Below are 20,391 nucleotides of genomic sequence, written 5' to 3'. Positions count from 1 at the left end.
TGTATCTAGTGGAACAACAAAACACAATTCTCTCTTTGCTCTTAAGTTGTTTTGCAATCAATCATTTTCATCCTTTGGAATGTCTTTGTTATAAACAATGATGTTATCTAATTCCTACCGAGTTTTGACAACTTCCTTTGTTTTTTAATATTTGTAATGTTCTTTTGTGATTGTGTGCCAGATACTCGATCCATGAGTTTCAATGCCAAGAATGTATCTTCAAAGTGAAGAACCCAAACTTCATAGTATTTGGGAAAAACATTCGGAATCCTAGTAGTAGATCCAATGCTAGTAGGGATATTGAAAGAAATCGAGTGAGAATCGTCTTTAGATGTGTTTTTCCAAAAGAATTTGCACAAAAATTGGATTAGAATCAAATCTATGAGCGAAGGACAAATTTCAAATCGGAAGAAAAGATTTGAAAAAAGAAACTAAGATCAAATTGCAAACATATTTTTCAAAATGCGGAATCAATCAAAGAATCAAAGTAAAAACCTAAAAAACTCGAAGAACTTCGAACAGATTGAGGATTTGAAAAGAACTCACAAAAATCCTGCTCTGATACCACATGTTAAAATAATAGGAATATTCTAATCAAACAATACATGTTAAAATAATAGGAATGAATAGATTCTAATCAAACAATTCCATGGAAGATACGATCAAATCAGATGAACACACGAGAGTAAATAAGATCAACAATTTCATTAGAGAATAACGAATAGTTCTAAACAATGATGAAAGAATTAAACAAAGAGACACCCTCTCCTTCTAACTAACCCTCATATATATATATATATATATATATATATATATATATATATATATATATATATATATATATAGTGCATGAGAGAAAAGTCGGTTAGGCTCTGACCAATGAGGTGAGGATACCTAAGTCAACAATTTAAACTGTGAACCTAAGTAATAAACAAATATATGAAATTAAAACAATCATATCGCATACGAGATAGTAAAGATATATACATGACAGACTTATGGAACCTTTCACAAACAGACTTGACACAACTATACAATATGCAAGACCTAACAATTGTTCTCACTTTTAAGAATAAACATGATGAAGTTTCAGATATTGGTAATTATGATAGTAAGGTGATTTTTGGGATCCATTGGAGAAGAAGATCGATAGAAAGAAGGAGGAGAAGATCGACGGTTGAGAAAGGGTGTAGTTTAGAAGATTGTGTGCTCTGAGACCATGATAACAGATATGATGAACCCTTGTATATTTCATTGATAATAAAAGTATAAATACATGATGTGTCACACTATTTTTGGTATAGGATATGTACATAATATCTTCACAAACTCATATCCCAAAATTATAGGAAAGATAATATTGCTATGATAATAGGATAATCTCGGCTAATAGTTACTAGCTACATGCAATCCATCAAAACCCTCAATTATCAACTATCTATCATGGGAAACCCATGAAGTGACGTTCTTTTTTCTATCCTCTCTCATTAAAGATTTATCAGCAATGTAACCCTTTAATAAGAGTGTCGCTCGTAGTGGTTTTTCCCTTTCGGGTTTCCACATTAAATCGTTTTCTTTGTTGCTTTATTTTATCTTTATGGTTGTTCCGCATTGATATTTTTATAACAAGTAGTATCAGAGCACATATTATCTTATAATAGTTTGAACTTGATATATTATTATCGAACAACCAACACCTTGTGAAAATTTAAAGATGATACACGGGTTGACGGAAAATAGAGAAACAAACACTAGTTATGACAAATGCTAGCTAGTAGTAGTCGCCTTTGATGAATTCATTGAGTTTATTCACTTCATTGCTTTGTTGATCCACCACTGCTCGTACAACATCAACAATTGAAATCATCCCAACTATCCTTCCGTCTATGACTGGGACATGACGTATTTGGTTTTCTGTGATCAAAATAACTTGTTAATCTCATTTTAACATTTTGTTGTAAACACACTAAGGATGTCAAAAAGTTTCGAAGGACCTCGAACCCGTAGGGCCCCGATCTCATATGGGGATATTTGTTAAAAAATCGGGGGTGGGAACGGGGGCAAGGTTAACCCCCGTTTTAATTTTGGGGCGGGGACAGGGGTGGGCAGTCCCGTCCCATCTCGCAACCCCATGTGGCCCCGTTAATATATACTATATTTATATATATATTAATTATATAAAGATAACAAATAATAACAATGATTTTGAGCTTTCAAAATTCAACAAATAAAACATGCTTTTAAGTTTTTAGTATAACGTTTTTGAGAAGGGTTAACATTGTTTGTTTTTAACATGTAAAATTATTTTATAAATAAGTATTTTAATCCAAAACATAGCTTCTTTAAACCCAAAAAAATACTTCTTTTAACCCAATAAAAAATATCCAAAAATCAATCCGCAAGGGAATTGGAAAATTTCAGTGATGGGGTATGGGATGCAACCCCTTTCCGTTTGTCTCCGTTGACATCTCTAAAACACACATAGAGTTTTTGATATGACACAAAATTAAAAGTTGTACTATGTTTGACATACATTAGACTCATGTCAACGAGACAATAATAATAATTTGTTAATTTACTCTCAAGTCTCAGTGTTTCATGTAAGCAAAAAAAAAAATGCCCTTGACATCTTCGTTAATAAAAACAATTTTAAAAATCCTGCCAAATCTCATCTAGTGTAACATATGCCGCTAAAAAAGTACAAGCACAATTAATTAATGTCGTGTACCTGACATTAGCCGCATTGCTTGATAAATGTTTGTATCAGATGTCACAGTTACGAGCTTGTTCTTTTGAAGTAAAAACAAACAATTATGAGTTCATGGTCAATAATCACTAAAATATCATATAAATATGCTAACCTGTTCTGTCATGATTTCGCCAACTCTCGTGTATTTAGACGATCTATCCTTGACGATTACCTTCTGCAGGTAATCTGGACACAAAACTCTTTATATTACATCTTCATCGTTCTAAAATAAATGCATGCAACATTTTTTTTAATCTAAAGTAACGCAAATATGCAATAGTTAACCTCTTTCAGTGACGATTCCTGCAATCATTTGTTCATCTCCTGGCTTTAAAACGACTAAAGATCCAATATTGTTTCGAGCCATCTGAAAAATCACCAAAAATATCAACCATGAAATTCAAATGGATAACAAAAGAAATGCGCTAAAAATGGTAATTACATACATGTTTCACAGCATCATACACTGTGTCATCGGTCTTGCACCATAGCCATGATCCAACTTTCCCATCTTCTTTTGTCATTAAAACTTCAGCCACCGTTGTGTTTTCCATACCCTTTTGAGATTCTACTATCAATGCATTATCGGTGTATTTGTGTAATTGTTGTACAACTGGTATACGAAGCCTTTCTTGACACGCTTTTAATGCTCTTGCAAATAATTGCATCTTAACTATACATGAAAATGGGTTTAATTTGGAAATATTTGTAGGGTTGCCATTTTTCATTTTTTTTTTCAATTGCTTGATGGAATACTATTTTTGTATTCTTTCCTTAAATCCACAATCCAAAGAAAAGGATTTCAAGATTCTCATACTTTATATGCTATCAGATTTCAAATCTGAACATTCATCTTTCCGCTTTTAATAAAAAACATTGTAACGTTGTACGACATTTACCTTTTTTGCATTTTACATAACTGTACGTGTTGGTGATAATTGTAAGCAAGTATATATACTTTGATTGCCTTGTTAGGTGAGGAAGCTTAGCATCATAAAGTTGCCCACAAGAGGGGTAAAAGTAAGTAAAACGCATGTTTAGGTCACTTTCATGGCGTTTCTAAGGTATCAAGTTTGTATTTATAGTGATTATCTTCTCGTCATTTTATGATATAACATCGAAAGTGACAACTGAAACCATCTTTTTTTAAGTAACTTTGATTCCTTAATCGGAAAACCATGGCTCAAAATAAACCTTCAGGCTTTCGTTTCCGGCTACCTTGGTTACTACAGCCAGCCCTAGCTACACCGCCTGCTACTGCCCCAGAGCCACCACGCACCACCGTGCAAACCGCTGTTGCATCAACTTCTGCCCCAAAGCCGCCATTTCGGCCTGCCGGGAGAGCACCACCACGAGCCACACCACAGTCAACGTCTTCACCGGTTTCAGTGACATCAACGCCACTACCACCATCGCAACCAGTTTCAGTTGCACCGCCGCCGCCGCCACCACCACCACCACCATCGCCACCTGTTGAGGTTAAGTCACCAGTACCCAATTCTCCAATTGCTAAAGTTATTGAACCTGTTGCAACTCGGTCTACAAAAGAAACTCAAACCACTAGTACTACCCCAACGTCACGAACCATTGAAACCACAGGTCCGGCAACTCCACCTCAAAAGCCGCCGTCTGTCAGGCCACCCAGTCCTCCCCAACCATCATCACCGGCGAAACCTGGCTCTCAACCCTCTTCCCCATCTCGTATAGCCACCAAATACCGAGATTCTTCCCCGCCGGTTTCCCCATCACGTATGCCAGCTTCTCCACCACGAGCAGATTCTAAACCATTATCGCCATCTCGTTTGGCCACTCATGTCCGGTCAAAGCCCTCTTCTCCCTCCGGTGAACCACCACAAACACGAGCCATTTCTCAGCCAACGTCTCCGGTTCATGTACAGCCGCCGCCATCACCACCACTATCGCCATCTCGTTTAGCCACACAACCCCATGTCCGGTCAAAGCCCTCTTCTCCCTCCGGTGAACCACCTCAAACACGAGCCATTTCTCAGCCAATGTCTCCGGTTCATGTACAGCCGCCGCCATCACCACCACTATCGCCATCTCGTTTAGCCACACAACCCGATGTCCGGTCAAAGCCCTCTTCTCCCTCCGGTGAACCACCTCAACCACCAGCCATTTCTCAGCCAACGTCTCCAGTTCATGTACAGCCACCGCCATCACCACCACCACCGGTAACTCCGACTATAACCAGACGTACTGCAGTCCAAGAAGTTTCGGTTAACCATGGTGCCCAACCCCCTTTGTCGACATCTAAACCAGATGATACAAAAGAAATCAAAAAGTCTACGGAAATAACAAATGAAAAATTCCCGGTGGATTCATATCATGTTCATGGTGCGGATGCAAAGCCCAAAGAGATGACAGAAGTGAAAGGGGCACAAACCAAATCCATGAATACTCAACATTCCATGGAAGCAATATCTCCAAAACAGAAACAAAAAGTTGCAGCACAGGTTCCCTTACACAGAGAGATCAAAGACGACATTACCAAGTTCATTCATAAGATGGCAACAAGCCATCCGAAGCAATCCATGGATGAAAAACCTGCAAGTGTAATTACACTTGCTGGTGACAACAAAGGAGCATCTATGCATTTAGGTTCCGATACAAAGAAAAAAGGAGCCATCGATATCCAAAGAGGATATAAGCTTGATGACATTATTAATGGAGAAGGAGGCTCCAAAGGTAACAAATCGCCTAGAGAGTCCAAAGCCAGTGAAGATGAGGAAATGAAAGCGATCGTTAATAGCAATATTCAAGGAATCAATAACTCCATCATGTTCAACAGCTCTGTTACAGAAAGGAACCCTGGTGTTCATCTTGCTTTCTCGCGTACTTCAGCAAAAAACGATTCAAATATTGAGAAAGGAGAGCAAATGGAAATGTACAAGGCTGAAGCTGACATTACCCCACCAGAGACACTCGTTTACGACCCCACAACTGGAAGATCCATTGGAGGGTTTTTCTTGGAGCCGACTGACTCTGAACCAGATGATCTTGAGATGTTTGCCGGAAATTATGAGATAGAGGTTCTCTGATTTTAATTGTATGTAATAAATAACAAATACACGTTACTAGCCATGAAAATAAGGATGATGCTCGATCATCCGCGAAATCTAAGCTTTATATTGCATTAATTTCCATGTGCCTTAATCCTTAGAGCATTCAAGTTATATTCAGAACCGATGCACTCTCCAAAAAAAAATGTAATAATAATAATAGTAAATCTATAACTCACTCATTTTATAACTTAGAGGGTTGGTTGGATAAATTAAACTATAGTATAGCGGTGTGAGAAAACAGCTTTTGCAAAAAGTTTTTTGATTAGAAATAAATTATAAGCTTTAAGCAAGGGGGAAGCTTTTTAAAAATAGTTTATTTAGCTTATCTCCACCACAATAAACTAATTTTTAATGTTTCTTATCCAAACACTTAAATTTGGCTTATATTGATGAGGATAAACAATTTGACTTTTTGGATAGGGAAAACAAGAAACATTAAAAAAGAACCAATGCCCCTAGACCCTGCCAAGGGGATACTCCTTAGAGCACTACGAGGGAGATGCCCCCAGACCCTATGTTCCCGAGTCCTCATAAGTTATCTAAGTTTGCACTCCACACCTCCTATCTCGGAATATAACCAAAAAAGGTACCCGACTTGTCTAAAATAGAATCATGACTACACCAAAATATTGATGGCACTAAATCACTAACATTCATCCCCTATTTTAGTGTAATCTATGATTAACTAAATGGTAAAAAACAAAACCAAACTCATGTATAAATGAAAATTAATGTCTCGAAGATTGAATTTTTATACACATTTCAAATACTCGAGAATCTAGTGTTCTAACGATTGAACCCATCAACTCATTATGCGATTGATGATATTAGACACACAAGTTTTACAAAAATGCTAATGTTTCCTGCTTTACATTATTACAAGCCATGTGCCTTATATATTCATGAGTGCATAAAAGACTAGCCCAATCTTTCTGAAGTGGCAAAACTTCACACTCATCTAGGTAGTTCTTCTAAATCATGCACTTGTACATGCATTTTTTTCAAAAGAAATATTAATTAAGAAATTACTTTGTAACATCCCAAAATCACGATAAAAATTTTCATTTTTAAATTAAGAGAAACCATTGTTTTCACACCAAAACCCATATCAAAATCAAATATCCCCAAGATCAGTATGTCATAAAATCTCCAAAGACATATCATCGAAGAATGTGTATGATCACCCCTTCGCCCTGCCACGGTCATCTAAAGTACCTGAAACAATAAACTGAAACTGTAAGCCAAAGCTTACTGAGATCCCCAAAGTACCAGTACACAACATATAACAACATCCATATTGGGTCCACAACTAACAGACTGGATTACTCCCTCCTCCCGAGTCCATATCATGAGTCTGGCTTGCCTACCGGCCCACATCTATGAGATGGCTTAATCCCAAGAACACATCATAAATTTGGCATGCCTCTCGGGCCCACAGCTTATGTATGGCTTGCTCCCAAGTTTGTTGGCTTCTGCACAAAGAAGCAATCGCCTCAACCCAACCATACAATGCTGACATGCACCTAACAAATAATAGCCAGTAAGATATAAGCATATAACCAGTTAACAGACTCACAGGCAAATTTACAGATCACTATCACATAACAAGATCCTATGCACCAGGATATAATTCTAATAGTTTAGTACAAATAGATACATCCTCTAAACTAGGATACATAACATAGTGGCCCAACATTAGTACCTTCGACCCCCACGTACAATGAGGAAAAACTCACCTCTCGGTTTGAAAAGATCGTTATACAGGACACAACTCTGAATACTAACTAAACCAGTCACCTATTCATTGGAACATGACCAAACTTAACTTATAATTAAAATACCCTTAGGTCAAACTTGGTCAACCGGTCCAAGTTTAAAATTCAACCGAGTCAACTCAGCTGAGTATGTTGAGCATACTTAGCATGTAACGCCCGCAGATCCGGGCTAGTCAATTTAGAGGCAATAGGGGTCGAAAACAACTTTTTGACAAAAAGATTATTTAGAATAAATAATCTTAACCAATTTGTAGAATATGTCACAAGGTTTCCGTACATATAAAGAACGCTGAAATCCGAGTTATAACGAAGAAGTTATGACCCGCCGAAGTTTCGCGTCGGAACCGGCACGGCGCCGGGAAGCGTAAATAGTAAATTTATGATATATAGAGATTTAGCCTTAGCGCTCTAAAAAAAAGTCGTAGAATATGTTAAACTAAGAACATCGATAAAAAGAACGCCCAAATCTGACTTCGTATGAAGAAGTTATGATTTTTCGAAGTTTCGGATTAGCGGTGTACAGCCCGAAATTCGAATTTTAGATCGATTGATTTTTAGCCGACACAACCTAAACAAGAATCGAAGATCTCGTTATTAGTAGCGTAACGATAAAAATACAGACGAAAATGGACATCGAATAAAGAGGTTATGAGATTTTAACGGACCAATCCTGTCCTGGCCTGTTAAAAATATAACTTTAAAAATAAAGTCAAAATTAACCAACAGAGTCTAAACGAAAGTTGTAGAGTATGTCTCCACCTACGCGTGGATATAAATAACGTCAAAAACGGAGTTCGTATGAGCGAGTTACAAATTATAATAGTATATTTACGTATTAAAATAAAGTATAAATCATGTATACGTACACATATATATACATATGTATATATCATTAGAAAGGTATCGACGATGCGGTTATTATAAAACTAATGTTGAGTTCTTTCGACATTAGTTTAGTACAAAGATCATTAAATCCATTTAATATTATAGAGGGGTGTTTAGTTGTTTATATAATTAAAAGGTCATTAAGTAATTATGGAGGGTAGTTTTTGAAAATTCAATTAGTATAAATAAGAGCCTTAGGCTCTCATATTTCTTGCACCATTCTCTTGATTCAAGAGTCTTTCTCTCCTTATCCCCCGAGCATTTCGGTCCCTCGTGATTCGACTTCTCTTTCTGTAGTTTTAGTATAGTAAGGTGAGCGCTGAAGCGCTGCACGAATCTTTCTTAGAAAGATTCAGCAACGAAGTTCTGCCCCTGCAGAGCCCGACTCCTAGCTAAAATCCCCTTGAAAGTAAGTTATGTTTACCCTATTTTAAATATAGTTTATATTTAAAATTAGTATTGTTATTATAAATTTATAATAAATATTTGGGCTATTATTATGACTTATATAAGTGTCGTTATAATATCTTTTAACTACTCGCGGTACGGGGAATCTGGTTTAAAGGGCCGCATAGGGTTGTTGGATTTCAGAAGTGCTATACGCCAAAATGGTCCTGCCCTCCGGTGTTTTATGTCTGGCCCCTGTCTGTACATAGTAGTTGGAAAGTATTGTTTAAACGCTTATATAATAATAATAATAATAATAATAATAATAATAATAATAAGACTAATAATTAGTCATGGTAATATTAGACTAAAATCTAGTGGTGATAATACTAGGTTTCGTCAAAGGAAATTATTTTAAAGTAAACGAAGCGCTGTCCGAGTACCGAGTCACCACCTTCTCAGGTGAGTGCATAGTTACTTTCAGCTTACACATAGATATGAAGTATTTTATATAAATTACGTGCTGTGTGTGTATATTATCTGTATACTTGCTATCTATGCTGGATGAACGTTTTATACATGTTTTCAATGATTTAAACTGTATATGTATTTTATATCTACAAAATGTGTTGGGTAAAACATGGGTAGATGTATTAGTTGCTGTGTGATAAAATGAAATAATGAGATGCCTCGTTATAGATGTTCTTGATGATCTAGTCATCTAGCGGAGCATAGATGACGACCACGGACTATTCTAGACAGTCCAGTGGAACACTAACAGGCTCGCAACCTGTAGGTGTTTATTCGAACTTTGTGTTTAACCGAACTGTGTGTTTATTCGAACTGTGTGTTTAACCGAACTGTGTGTTTATTCGAACTGTGTGTTTATTCGAACTGTGTGAACTGTGTGCTCACCAGATATACTCCATCCCAATGATAGTCCTTTGACTAGGTCCCTTGTGTTAGATGTTTTAGGGACGTAATGTGAGGATAACGGGAATGGGTAATTGGGTTGATTGTTTGATGTTTAAAAATAATAATTATATTATTGTGGGTTGAAAACCCTATGTGCTCACCAGGTTTCCCAACCTGACCCACTCAGTTTATTTTTATCACAGGTGTTGATATGAAGTCACAATACACTGAGAGATTTAAAGAGATGTAGATCACTAGTGTAAATAATTGTAAGTTCTGTTTATGCTTATGTTTCTGTATTAACGATGACATCCCAAACGTTTTAAAATGAAATAAATACGTTTCATCGAAAATGTTTTAATAACGTATTTACCATGTTTTTCTGGGAACAAATTCCGCAACATTTTTATAAAATGAAGTACTCTGATTTTTATAAAGCATAAACAAAATCGGTCTTTTCTGGCCGTGAAAATGGGGATGTCACATAGCATGTACGTAGGGTGTACTCAAGCTTGACCAGAACCGGGGTGTTGACTGCGTACGCGCAATGTACCATTTGGTACGCCCAACATACGTGACTATATTCCTTCCCATCTGTTAAGAGCTTAATCTATTAAGATCTTTCGTTTAAATTCCAGATCTAGCCCTCAAATGTCGTCCATAACCATAAAGTTTCCATCTTTATGGTCTTGCATAGCTATTAAGTGCCTAATACCAAAAACCCAAACTTCTTGACCCATTAAGACATCCAAGATCATGCATAGAAGGGAACTAATGACCATGGAATGGATAGAAAGTAGGCACTCTTGGTCAAACGGTCCACTATCACCCAAATCGCATCAAACCCCTTAGAAGTCTGAATCAACTTTGCAGTAAAGTCCATAGTGATCTGTTCCCATTTCCACATAGGAACGTCCAAAGGTTGAAGCTTGTCATGAGGCCTCTGGTGCTCGGCCTTGACCATCCAACAGGTCTAGAACCTCTCGATATACCAAGCTATCTCCCCTTCATGCACGACAACCAATAATTAAGTCGCAAATCTCGGTACATCTTGGTGGCTCCAAAGTGTATCGAAAATTTGGACTAGTGTGCCTCCTTCAACATAGTCTGCCTGATCCCACCAAAATCTGGCACCCAAACCCAACCACACCGGGTCAATAATCCATGATTGTCGGTAGAAAACCTTTCAATCTCTCCCCTGATTCGCTCTTGCTTCCAGTTCTCCTTCTTGACTCCCTCAGCCTGAGCCTCCCTAATCAAATCCAACAATGGCGAATTAATCGAAATCCTCATACATAGTCTCTCTACAGCAAAACTAGTCGAATTATGGATCAGAGTATCAGCGACCACATTTGCTTTCCTCGTGTGATATAGAATTTTGTAGTCATAATCCTTGACCACGTCAAGCCACCGTCATTGTTTCATGTTCAGATTTGGCTGATCCATGAGATACATCAAACTCTTGTGATTCATGTAGATAGTACATCGGATCCCATACAAATAATGCCACCTAATCTTGAGAGCAAAACCATTACTCCCAACTCCAAACCATGAGTCAGATAATGAACCTCATGTGGCTTCAGCTTCCGAGAAGCACAAGCAATAACCATCCCTCGCTGCATAAGAATTGCCCCTAGGCCGGTGATGGATGCATCACAAAATCCTCAACACCCTCAGGGAAGGTCAGCATTGGGGCCTCAAATAACTTCTGTCTCAAAGTATAGAATGCAGCATGTTGCTCGGGCCCCTAGCAGAAATCCACATCCTTCCTCATCAAACGAGTGACAAGTACAACAATCTTGTAGAAATCCTGAATGAATCTCCGATAATACCTTGCTAAACCCAAGAAAAGCATGATCTCATATGGGGACTTCGGGATCTCCCACTTCATAACCGCCTCAATCTTGGCCGAATCGACCAAAATTCCATTCTGGTTAACGAGGTGTCCCAAGAATCAGACCTCTCGTAACCAAAACTCACACTTCGAGAATTTGGTGTACAGCCGCTCCTACCTCAAAAATCCCAAAAGATCTCGAAGGTGCTCCTCATGTTGCTCCCTGGTCTTGGAATACACCAAGGTATCATCAATAAAATCAATGATTGATCGTCGAACATCAGCCTGGATACCCAGTTCATCAAATACATAAATGCCACTGGCGCATTGGTGAGCCCAAACGGCATCAACACGAACTCATAATGACCATAGTGAGTCCGAAATGACGTCTTCTCCACATATTTCTCTTTAACCCTCATCTGATGATACCCCAACCTCAAATCGATCTTGGAGAACCAAGATTCACCTTGCAACTGATCAAACAGGTCATCGGTTCACAAAAGTAGGTAACAGTACTTCACCATCAACATGTTCAACTCCCGGTAATCGATGCACATCCAATACGAACCATCCTTCTTCTTGACAAACAAAATCGGTGATCCCCACGACAAACTGCTTGGCCTAATAAACTACTTGCCCAACAGCTCCTGAAGCTATGAGGACAATTCATGCATCTTAGGTGGTGCCAATTGGTGCAGCGCCTTAGAAATCGAAGTCGCGCGTGGGACCAAATCGATCATGAACTCAACATGCCACTCAGGAGGCACACCGGTAACTCCTCCAGGAACACATCAGCAAAATATCTAACAACATGTATGTCCGAAACCAAAACCTCCTTCCCAACCTAGGTTTCAAACACATACGCAAGATAACCCATACACCCATGCTGCAGATATTGTCGAGCCCTGGCGGCAGAACAAAAGGCTGACCCAATCCTGATACCCTCTCCATAAATAACCTGTTCTCCCTTACTTAGCGTTCGAACTATCACCTGCTGACCCTCGCAGTCGATCATTGCACCAAACCTGCTCAACCAACCAATCCCTACTGTCATACATACATCCCTTATGGAGATGAGGATCATATAATCTGGGTAAGACACCCCAAAGATCTCCAAAATACAACTACGAAAAAGCTCGTTGTAGAAATAATGTGTTCATTAGCGGTAGAACCCCACAACAGACACTCCAAATCTCCAAGAGTCATATCAAAATCCTTACTAAAAGACTAAGATACAAAAGACCGACTTTCACCCTATTCAAATAACATAAGAGTAGGCAAGGAGTTCACTAAGAAAGTACCTAATAGGAATACAATCATAAGCATACACATAAATATCTTGACATAATAATCAATAGAAACATACCAGTAACAAGGTTTGGTGCCGCCCTAGCCTCCTCTATCGTAAGCTAGAAAGCTCAACCTCGAGCCCTCAGGGGCTCTGCCCTACCCTGGCATCTATCTATAATCCTCAAATTAGTCGGTACTGGATCCTGCACCGGCCTCACGGGGAGCAAGGGACAATTGTCCTTCACATGGCCAACCTAATCATAGTGGTAACAAATCCTGGGACTCATAGGCAAGCCCTGCTGATGGTAATCCTTGGCATAATTCCCCTCCTTGCCATATTTCTGGAATCCAAATGATGATCAGCAAACACCTTCATGAACCTTGCCACACTTGCCACAAGTGCGGCCCCTCTGTCCCCCAGATCTCGAATAAGCGGGCTTGAACCGCTGAGCTATAGGTTGTGACTGAAAAGGATCCTGCCTTAACTCTCTCGTTTGAATCTCTATCTTAATATTCCACCTCCTCACGACATCCTGAAGCTCAGTGAGGGTACCATAACGTTGGTTGGAAACGAACTGCCAAATTTTCATCTTGAGCATTCTCAAGTACCGAGTATCCGAGCCTGCTCCGAAGCAGAAAAATTACAGTAGAAAAGAGCCGTCTTAGTAAACATCTTGGTGACCTCCGTTACCATCTCAATAGTCTGTCTCAGATCCAGATACTCTTGTGCCAATCTCTCCCTCTCCACTAGGGGCACATACCTCGTACAGAACATCTATGAGAAATGCTCCTAAGTCACCGAAGCCCTCTTTTCAGGAGTGTACGAGCCAGTCACCAATCTCCACCAATCCTTCACGCCCAACCAGAGAAGGTTCAGATCACACTTGACCTTTTGGCCAGCAGGAAAAGAACATGTGAAGAAACAACCTCCACATCAGATAGCCACCTCATCTCTACAATCAGGTCCCTGACCTCATCAAACTCTGGGGGCTTCGTATAATCAAAGTCCCGACACTGGAAAGCTCTCTCCCCTCGAACCCCCACGACAGCAACAGTCGTGGTAGCTGTAACAACAACAGCCTCAGACACTACAGTGTAGCGATTGTCGAATAGCTCAATCATGGCAGTCTTGATAGACCCGAACAACTAGGGAATAAACCTTCGGACAGCAGTACCCATGTCAGTGATAATCATCTCTCGTATTTGATCATCAGTTAACCCTGGACTATCTCGGCGACTCGCTCCAGATCTAGAACTTGGTCCCCTCGTGAATACCATACTGAAAATTACACCAGAATATATCAGAAGTATCACAATTCACACCATCATAACCATCCTAGAAAGATGAAACCCTTGGGATTTGTGATTCCCTGCAATGCGTATGGGTCTTGTGTTTCCAGTAGTACGAGCTTATACTACATTCCACATCTACCCATATTTGTCTCAAAGGATCATCACGAACTGCCCAAAACAAATACAACAACCAGTATACGCAAACATCCTATCCTCACTCTATCAAGAATGGCTAATCATTCCTTATCTGACCTACTGCTCTCATACATACTCACTCATGAAACTTCCACCAACCCTGTAGCCACACGTGCATGCTAATCATACATAACGTTGGATCCTATAGACAGTCGGATATCTTATTCGACCCTAAGCCCACAACCAAACAAGGAACATGATATAAGTTTAAACCAAACATACTCATGCTATAAAATCTTAGTCATGTACAACTATTATGCATACACTAAGCAACTACAGTAATGATGTCAATTCCATCTAGCTTATATGAAGTCATCCTAGGCTATCAGGCAATTATATCATGCAATTCCTGAAGATCCCTAGCCTACCACTAGCACGCAGTTCTATTATATCATAACAACTAACAGTGTGGTAACTTGGCGTATACGTTCTTGCTCCGACTAATCGTACACATCTCATCGTTCCTAGGTTACTTTTGAAAACAATCCTTTTTAAGATAAATAATTTAAGATAAATAATTTAAGATAAATAATTTGAAAACTTTCAGAGATCCTTAGTTTCGGTCTGCATGCACATGAATGCTCATCCAATTCTCTCAAACCAGGGCTCTCATACCAACTTGTAACATCCTAAAATCACGATAAAAAATTTAATTTTTAAATTAAGAGAAACCATTGTTTTCACACCAAATCCCATATCAAAATCAAATATCAAACACAAATATCTCCAGGATCGGTGTATCATAAATTCTCCAAAGACATATCATCGAACGACGTGTACAATCATGCCTTCGGCTTGCCACGGTTATCTGTAGTACCTGAAACAATAAACGGAAACTGTAAGCCAAAGCTTAGTGAGTTCCCCTAAATTACCACCAAACAACATATAAAAAATGCATATTGGGTCCACAACTAATAGGCTGGATTGCCTCCCCCCCCCCCCAACCTAAGTACACAACATGATTTTGGCTATCTTACTAGCCCAAAGCTCATGCCTGTCTTACCCCCGAGCGCACAACATAATTCTGGCATGCCTCTTGGGCCCACGTCTTATGTATGACTTGCTCCTAGGTTTGTTGGCCTCCGCACAAAGAAGCATCGCCTCAATCCAACGATACAATGTCAACATATACATAACAGATAATGACCAGTAACAAATAAGCATATAATTTGTCAACATACTTACAAGCAGATCTACAATCACTATCACATAACAACATCCTATACACCAGTAACAAATTCCCCGAGCTCTTCCCCTTGGATCTAAAAGTACCTGAAACATAAACTGAAAATAGTAAACACGAAGCTTAGTGAGTTCCCCAAAACACCACATACCATACATATCAAACATATAATGGGTGCTGCCCTACATCGGGCCGCGTCCAGCACCGAGCCCTGCTCGGAATAGAACTGTCAGTAAAATGAGATGGGCCTCGCCTCATCACATTCATCAGGCCTGGCCTGGCATCAGGTCCTGCCCGGTATACATACAAACAAATAAACACATGCAAGAATCATAAAGATAAATCACATACAATATAGTCATCAGGCCCTACCAGGCATCGGTCCACGCCCGGTATACATATCACATACAATACATGCAAGAGTCACACAGACAGCTAGCATCCGAATCATAACAAATCATGGGCCGACATTAGTGCCTTCGACCCATTAAACACAATGAGGAAACTCACCTCAAGCTGGTGAATATCTCAGATAAAGCTCGGATTATTGATCCAGAAGAATCCCCATGCTAACATCATTAATAGTATACAATTAATAATTGGTTCTTAAAACATAATCAAGAATCTAGATCACTTGTCTGACATCTATAATAAAAGACCATTTTACCTTTTTCTTACTGGTCCCAAAACCAAGGCCCAATCCATTTGCTCCAAAACCCCAAATTCCTAAATGGCACCCAAAGCACAATATGGCCCAACCTCCTAAATAGGCCTAAGACCCATCATAGGCCTAAATCCAAGAAGGCCCATAGCCTAGTAATGGCCTAACAATGCCCAAACTCTAAAAGTCCAACTATAGCCCAGAATGCAAAAGTAAAAAAAAAAAGTCAAGGCTGATGAGTAGGCTCGGCCTACTCAGGCTTACACCCAACATTCTTCCTTCGAGGCCAGTGCGTGCAGCGTATGAGCTGGGTACACCCAGGGTAAGACGCGGTTGATCACTCTTCACCATTAAATACTTAATCGATTTAGCCATCACGTTAATGTCTCAGATTTGGTCCCTACTGATGTCTTAACTGTTGGATTAGTGTCTAACTCCATAACTATAATTGGTATGTACTTAACCCGAGAGTAGCATGGTCCATTTGGATTACATATCACCAGGACAATTTGATAGGATGGACTTTTGAGAAGAGGTTATTTATGATTTATTAATATATTATAGGTTTTAATATATTAATATGAAATCATATGATTTAATTGGTATTGATCAAGAACTAATTTGGAATTAATTTTGTGATCAAAAGAGACTAATAAAATATGTGGGGATTGAGTGTGTAAATCATTCATTCTTATAAAGTGGGCTTATGATCCATAGTTCTTTAGGTTGGGCAAAACCCATGTGGTGACCCATGGATACTCCATGGAGGTTAAAACCCATGGAGCCTAAGGAATGTGGAAAGTCATGCACATTAGAGTTTTCATGGTGTAACCCTAGTTGTGCCACACTATGTAAGAAGACCCTTAGTTGGTGAAATTCGCACTAGAGTGTTCTTAGAGAGCCTTAACCAAAATTGTGCACCATACTCTCTCAAAATTCATCCTTTGTCCAAAGGTATGTTGTGATTCCATTTGAGGCATTCACACTATTGGTGCTAAGTTCTTAAAGGCCAAAACTACAAGCCAAAAGAAAGAGGTAATTCTATAACTCATTTCTATGTTGTTTATGTTAATTTCATGCTAGTTATAGGCTTAATGCTTTGGAAGCATTATTACATGTATAATAGAGAAAACATAAATCCAAAGCATTTAGGGTTGTATGTGCACCATAGGATGTTGTAGTATACTAAAACCCTAACAGTGGTATCAGAGTCATGGGTTGTTTTCTATTATATTTGATGCAAATGTTTGATTTTCAAAGTTCAAAAAAAAACATGAGTTTTGTCAAATCTTAAGATAATTACTTGATTTTATGAAAAACTAATTATTTGTAAAATTTGAGTCATTTTACTACAAGAGTTGAATTAGTTCAATTTATTAAAAGATTGAATGATATGATTATTTTATTTTTTTAAAAATTTTTATCTAAATGTTTTTAAGGAGTTACAAATTTTGTCATAAATATTTGGAACTCAAAAGTCTTGTTTAAAAGTTATGATCTTAAGAGTTTTGAAACTTCCATAAGTTTTGGACGTGAAAAGTCTCATTCATTAACTCTTGAAGTTATGAATTCCAAGAGTCTTCAAAGGTTACAAAATGTGTTATAAATGGCTTTGAAGAGTTTCATAACTTGCCGTCATGTTATGGAACTTGGAAAGTCTTTTTTATGGAATTCTAAAAGTTTTCAAGAGCTACAAAACTTGCCCTCAAGTTTTGAAATTTGAAAAGTTTTTTTTATGACACATTGAATTCTAAAACTAAAGTTATTTGAAAAGTTTTCAAAAGTGTAACTCATGGGTTCATAACTTAATAATAAATTAAATAGTTTTAATTTTGTTTTATCTTCTTGATGTTTTGAATAATTCATATTGCATCTTTATGTACTTTACTAATAATTAATTAAAGTGTTTAATTAAAAGAGAATTAATAATTCCATAATGACATGGTTTAAGTTTAATTAAATTAAGAGTATAGTTTAATTAATAGATTAAACCACTTAGTATTTTAAAAGTTTAAAATACACCCTTATACTATTAAAGGTTTAATATATTATATGTATAAGTAAAAATTCGGTCTTACCGTTAGTAGGCCTCATTCACAAAGTCGGTCTATAAGAGGGGTATAAGGTTACTTCTTATAAAATGATGGTTTAATGGGTGTCTACTCTCACCCACCGCTTCCTTGACTAGTGGAAGGTCGTTAGCCGAACAGGTTTGACATGACATTAGTTCTCATTATAAGTATAATGATAATTATAAAGTAACTAAGCTTTTATTAAATTCCCAATCTTAGTTACTTTAGGAAAAATGTGAAAATTGTGCTAATCCATGAAATTGCACTTTGCACCTTGTTAAGTCATTAGTGGAGCGTGTGTGGTTAACCGACACACTAATATGGGACTGATAGTGCATGGCAAAGGGTAGCTTGATGTTAATCATAGATCAATGGAGCGTGTGTGGTTAAATGTCACATTGATTTGGTGGTTTGTAACATTGGGCATACCAAGCTACTTTGCATGGTTATTCACACTTTGTTTGTGATCCTCGACATCCCAATCATAAACTTGAAAGGCACAATCAAGATTTAAACATGCCATTGAAGAGTTCAGTGAATCTCAAAGGATCTAGGAGTTTCAATGCATTTAAAACTTAATATTCAATTTCATTTTTCATGGTGGAAATTGGTAAATTGTCATTAACCTACCTTCAAATATTCTTCAATTGGATTACGGCATCCCTCTTTCAATCTTAAAATATTGTGTTAGGTCCTAGCCTTAATATTTCATTTGGGTGTTATATTAAGGACTTAAATCAACTAAATTGAATTTCTCCCGTGTAGATGTCTAGTTCAGACAACTATGGTCTTCCTAAATCTTTTGGAACAAGCTTTCCTCCTGAAGATGATATTCCATAATATCATACTTCACTTCCTCCACCTCCTCCAATTATTCTCTCTATCCCACAAGTTCAAGGTTACTGAAGCCCTATTGTATAGCAAACACAAAGATGGAAGGTCTATGTGTGGACATGTCTCGAATATGAAGTCACACATCGATAGGCTGGGAGAGTTTGGTGTCGAAGTCTCGAGGAAGTTGGTTGTTGATTGGGTTCTTCAGTCACTTCCTGAGTCATATAGTGAGTTCATTAAGACTACTATGTGACAGAGCACGACATGACCCTTATTGATCTTACCTATTTGCTTGTTGCTGCAGAATCAGCAATGATTTGGCGCACTGAAAAAGCAAATTTGATTGGAAGATCTACTTCTCAAACTTCCATGGGGATTGACAATGGTAACATTGGAAGTCCAGAAAAGATTTCTCTTCCCAATGGAAAGGGATCGGCCATAGTCAACTCGGTTGACCAAGTGGTAAAGAGAAAGGCTAATTCTGAGATTGTCTCATGTGCCAATGCAAAAGAAGCCGTTTGTTTCTACTGCCATTTGAAGGGACATTGGAAGCAAAGTTTCCCTGACTACCTAAAAGATCTGACAGAAGATAGAATCAAAAAGTTTGACTCTGCTTCTTGTAAGTCTACTGCCTAACTCTGTTAAGTTTCTATTTGGAGATTCGTAATGCATGATGTAATGTAATTATATTTTGATGCTTTGTAGAATCAAAGAAAAGAGAGGAAGCTTAAAGGAAGAGCAAGTTGAATCTGGTCGCAGATCGAGTTTTTGAGTTGTTGCTTAGGAGTTATGATAGATTGCTTAGGAAATGTTTTGTAACATAGTTTTCATATGTAATTGCATTGTGAGGAAAATATTTTCCGCAATTTTATAAATAAAATAAAATTTTTGATTTTATTTTATTTTAAGTATCCTTACGATGGCTTTTGTGAAAATTGTTGTTTATATGTTTCCATTGATAGCAATATTGAAAAATGAACTTTATTCTTTCGTTTGTGGTAGAGTCAAAATTTACAAAATAAGGAAAGATTCTCATCACCCAAGTTTCAATTGGATAGAAACTTGGAATCATGCAACTTGTTTTGTATGTTGAATGAGAATTTTCGTTTTTGGGAAATTAAGACTAATTCCTTGTTGACATGTATATGTGAGTCAAGTGAAGGACTAGGGGAACAGGTACACTTTATGTGAGTCAAGTGAAGGACTAGGGGAACGGGTACACTTGGCTGTACACT

At 38.0% G+C, this 20,391-nt stretch overlaps 2 protein-coding genes across 2 annotated transcripts; one reads left to right on the top strand and one right to left on the bottom strand.

The window, feature by feature from the left end:
* Positions 1–1,647: 1,647 nt before the first annotated feature.
* On the bottom strand, positions 1,648–3,443 carry LOC145100549 (CBS domain-containing protein CBSX3, mitochondrial-like). Its single transcript, XM_079037783.1, has 5 exons — positions 3,196–3,443; positions 3,035–3,116; positions 2,862–2,935; positions 2,729–2,789; positions 1,648–1,914 (listed from the first exon to the last, which is right to left on the bottom strand). The coding sequence occupies exons 1-5, from the start codon at positions 3,415–3,417 to the stop codon at positions 1,772–1,774; spliced, it is 582 nt and encodes a 193-aa protein (XP_078893909.1). The 5' UTR covers positions 3,418–3,443; the 3' UTR covers positions 1,648–1,771.
* A 404-nt stretch (positions 3,444–3,847) lies between these two features.
* Positions 3,848–5,923, top strand: LOC145103307 (uncharacterized). The gene has a single exon (XM_079040865.1). It carries the CDS (start codon positions 3,928–3,930, stop codon positions 5,806–5,808), a length of 1,881 nt encoding a protein of 626 aa, XP_078896991.1. The 5' UTR covers positions 3,848–3,927; the 3' UTR covers positions 5,809–5,923.
* The last annotated feature ends 14,468 nt before the right edge of the window (positions 5,924–20,391 follow it).

This window comes from Lactuca serriola, chromosome 4 (assembly GCF_051521515.1).
Source record: "Lactuca serriola cultivar US96UC23 chromosome 4, Lser_US96UC23_V15, whole genome shotgun sequence".
NCBI lineage: Eukaryota > Viridiplantae > Streptophyta > Magnoliopsida > Asterales > Asteraceae > Lactuca > Lactuca serriola.
The sequence above is the reverse complement of the archived record's forward strand: the minus strand, read 5'-3'. Positions and strand labels throughout refer to the sequence as shown.

Excerpts from the sequence above, each read along its gene's own strand:
- LOC145100549 (XM_079037783.1), bottom strand. The coding sequence starts at position 3,417 with ATGCAATTATTTGCAAGAGCATTAAAAGCGTGTCAAGAAAGGCTTCGT. Across the intron at positions 3,117-3,195 it reads TGTATGATGCTGTGAAACAT|ATGGCTCGAAACAATATTGG; the intron begins GTATGTAATTAC and ends GTGATTTTTCAG. Across the intron at positions 2,936-3,034 it reads AGGAATCGTCACTGAAAGAG|ATTACCTGCAGAAGGTAATC; the intron begins GTTAACTATTGC and ends TTTTGTGTCCAG.
- LOC145103307 (XM_079040865.1), top strand. The coding sequence starts at position 3,928 with ATGGCTCAAAATAAACCTTCAGGCTTTCGTTTCCGGCTACCTTGGTTA.